A 2,500-nucleotide genomic window follows, 5' to 3' on the forward strand; every position below is an offset into this window, starting at 1 on the left:
TAAGCCATTGATGTGCAGGAATCATTCGACATTAGTTCTGATCGGAATCTCTCTCTCTCACCATCTGACCCTGATTTGACCCTAATCTGATGTGTGTTTGGATCCCCTCCACGGAATGTTATGTGTTCACAATCAGTGGAATGGTGTCTGTTCAGTGAGACAAGCTGATGGGTGTTCTCACACCCTCAGGGTAGTTCCTGTGTGAATCTGTTTTTTTTTACACGCCCACATGAACATCTGTTGATTATATTTAACTCTGTGTTCCTGTGCGAATGAGTTTTATTAAACGCCCACATGAACATCTGTTATATCTAACTCTTTTCAGTGTCACAAACAAAGCCTTAATTTTATTTATTTATTTATTTATTTATTTATTTATTTATTTATTTATTTATTTGTTTGTTTATTTGTTTATTTATTTATTTATTTATTTAAGACACATTCTGGATGAACCCTCAGTTTGTGCTCCATCTGGAGGATGACGGAGAGGAAGGCTGCTGCTTCCTGGTGGGAGTGCTTCAGAAGAACCGCCGGACACAGAGGAAGATGGGAGAAGGCATGCACACCGTAGGGTTCGCCATCTATGAGGTATCTAGGCAACACGCTGTAAACAACACATGTACACAGAGACATACACAAATATGCACACACACACACTAATAAGTGGTAGAGGACATGCACACACACACACACACACACACACACTAATAAGTGGTAGAGGACATGCACACACACACACACACACACACACACACACACACACACACACACACACACACACACACACACACACACACACACACACACACACACACACACTTATAAGTGGTAGAGGACATGCACTCACTCACACACACACACACTAAGAAGTGGTACATTACACAGACACGTACATTACATGCACACCATCAGGTTTACCACACACACACACACACACACACACATACACACATGCATCTGTGGCAGATAACACACACTTACACAAACACATACTCATTCATTTTCTCTTACTGTAATGTAATGTCCTCCCATTCTTGGCTTAATGTGTTATCAATCTATTGACCTCGACTGAAACGCACTTTGGTCCAACTGCTGTGGTTCTTCGCCCGGTGCCTGGTGCCAAGTGAAAGGAGTTCTGAATTCCCCAACTCGGGATATCAAAAAGTGATAACACTCCTTATCTGGCACCCGGGACAATCTCAAACAAACATTTTCAAATTTCAACACATAGTTCCCATTAGGGTCCTGTTTAGCCCATGCGCACACACAGACACACAGACAGATACACAGACACACACATATATACACACACACACAGACACAGACACACAGACACACACACACACACACATATACACACACACACAGACACAGACACACAGACACACAGACACACACACACACACACACACACACCGAAACACACACACACAGACAGATACACAGACACACACACACACACACACACACACACAACGAAACACACACACACAGACAGATACACAGACACACACACACACACACACCGAAACACACACACACACAGACAGAGACACACACACACACACACACACACACACACACACATAAAAACACACACACACACACACAGACAGACAGACGCACAGACATACACAAACACACAGACACACATACACACACACACGCACACACAAATACAAATATGGTGGTAGATGTAGGCGACTGAATTCTTCTTGTGTGCTCACATGCTTCTTCATCCTTTCTTAATTGTTCTGGTGTTTTCTCTGCCCTTCCAGGTCCCCAAAGAGGTATGTGATTACATTACATTACATGATATTACATTACATTACATTATACGATATTACATGATATTATTTTATATATTATATTATTTGATATTATATTGTGTTATGTTATGTTACGTGACATTATATTATCAGTGTCACTTCATATTATAAACGAAATCTAAAGATGAATAGCCGACACCTGCCTGAATTTATATTATATTTACATTTACATTTAGTCATTTAGCAGACGCTTTTGTCCAAAGCGACGTACAAGGGAGAGAACAGTCAAGCTAAGAGCAATAAAAAGCATGGTGTAACAATAAATAAACACTACTTTACATAAGAAATATAACAAAATGAAATAAAAAAGAAAGAAAGTGCAGAAATGTAATTGTAACACCTGCCTGAATTTATATTATTACAACTTTTTATAAACCTATCGAGCCCTTTTCACCCTGGTGTCTGCCCTTAGTTTGTAGGCCAGAGAAACGTCCACCTGGACCGGAGGTTCTTCCTCCGTAACGCCCAGAAGGCGCGGTCCGAGACCTTCATCGACCTGCGGGAGGTGGTCACCCGCTTCTCCCTGCCGCCCGGCGAGTACCTGCTGGTGCCCTCCACCTACCAGCCCGACAAACACGGAGACTTCTTCGTCCGCGTCTTCTCCGAGAAGCAGACCGACTTCCAGTGAGCGCACAGAGATTCCGAGCAGACATTCTCTTTTGGATTTATGT

At 42.2% G+C, this 2,500-nt stretch overlaps 1 protein-coding gene across 1 annotated transcript in view; it reads left to right on the top strand.

The window, feature by feature from the left end:
• The window catches only part of LOC105896912 (calpain-2 catalytic subunit-like), a 25,226-nt gene that overhangs the window by 15,955 nt on the left and 6,771 nt on the right, over positions 1 to 2,500 (top strand). The window contains exons 10-12 of the mRNA XM_031562370.2: positions 437 to 588; positions 1,779 to 1,790; positions 2,242 to 2,453. Of these exons, the coding sequence (XP_031418230.1) occupies positions 437 to 588; positions 1,779 to 1,790; positions 2,242 to 2,453 (376 nt within the window). The remainder of the gene's footprint in view (positions 1 to 436; positions 589 to 1,778; positions 1,791 to 2,241; positions 2,454 to 2,500) is intronic.

This window comes from Clupea harengus, chromosome 24 (genome assembly GCF_900700415.2).
Source record: "Clupea harengus chromosome 24, Ch_v2.0.2, whole genome shotgun sequence".
NCBI lineage: Eukaryota > Metazoa > Chordata > Actinopteri > Clupeiformes > Clupeidae > Clupea > Clupea harengus.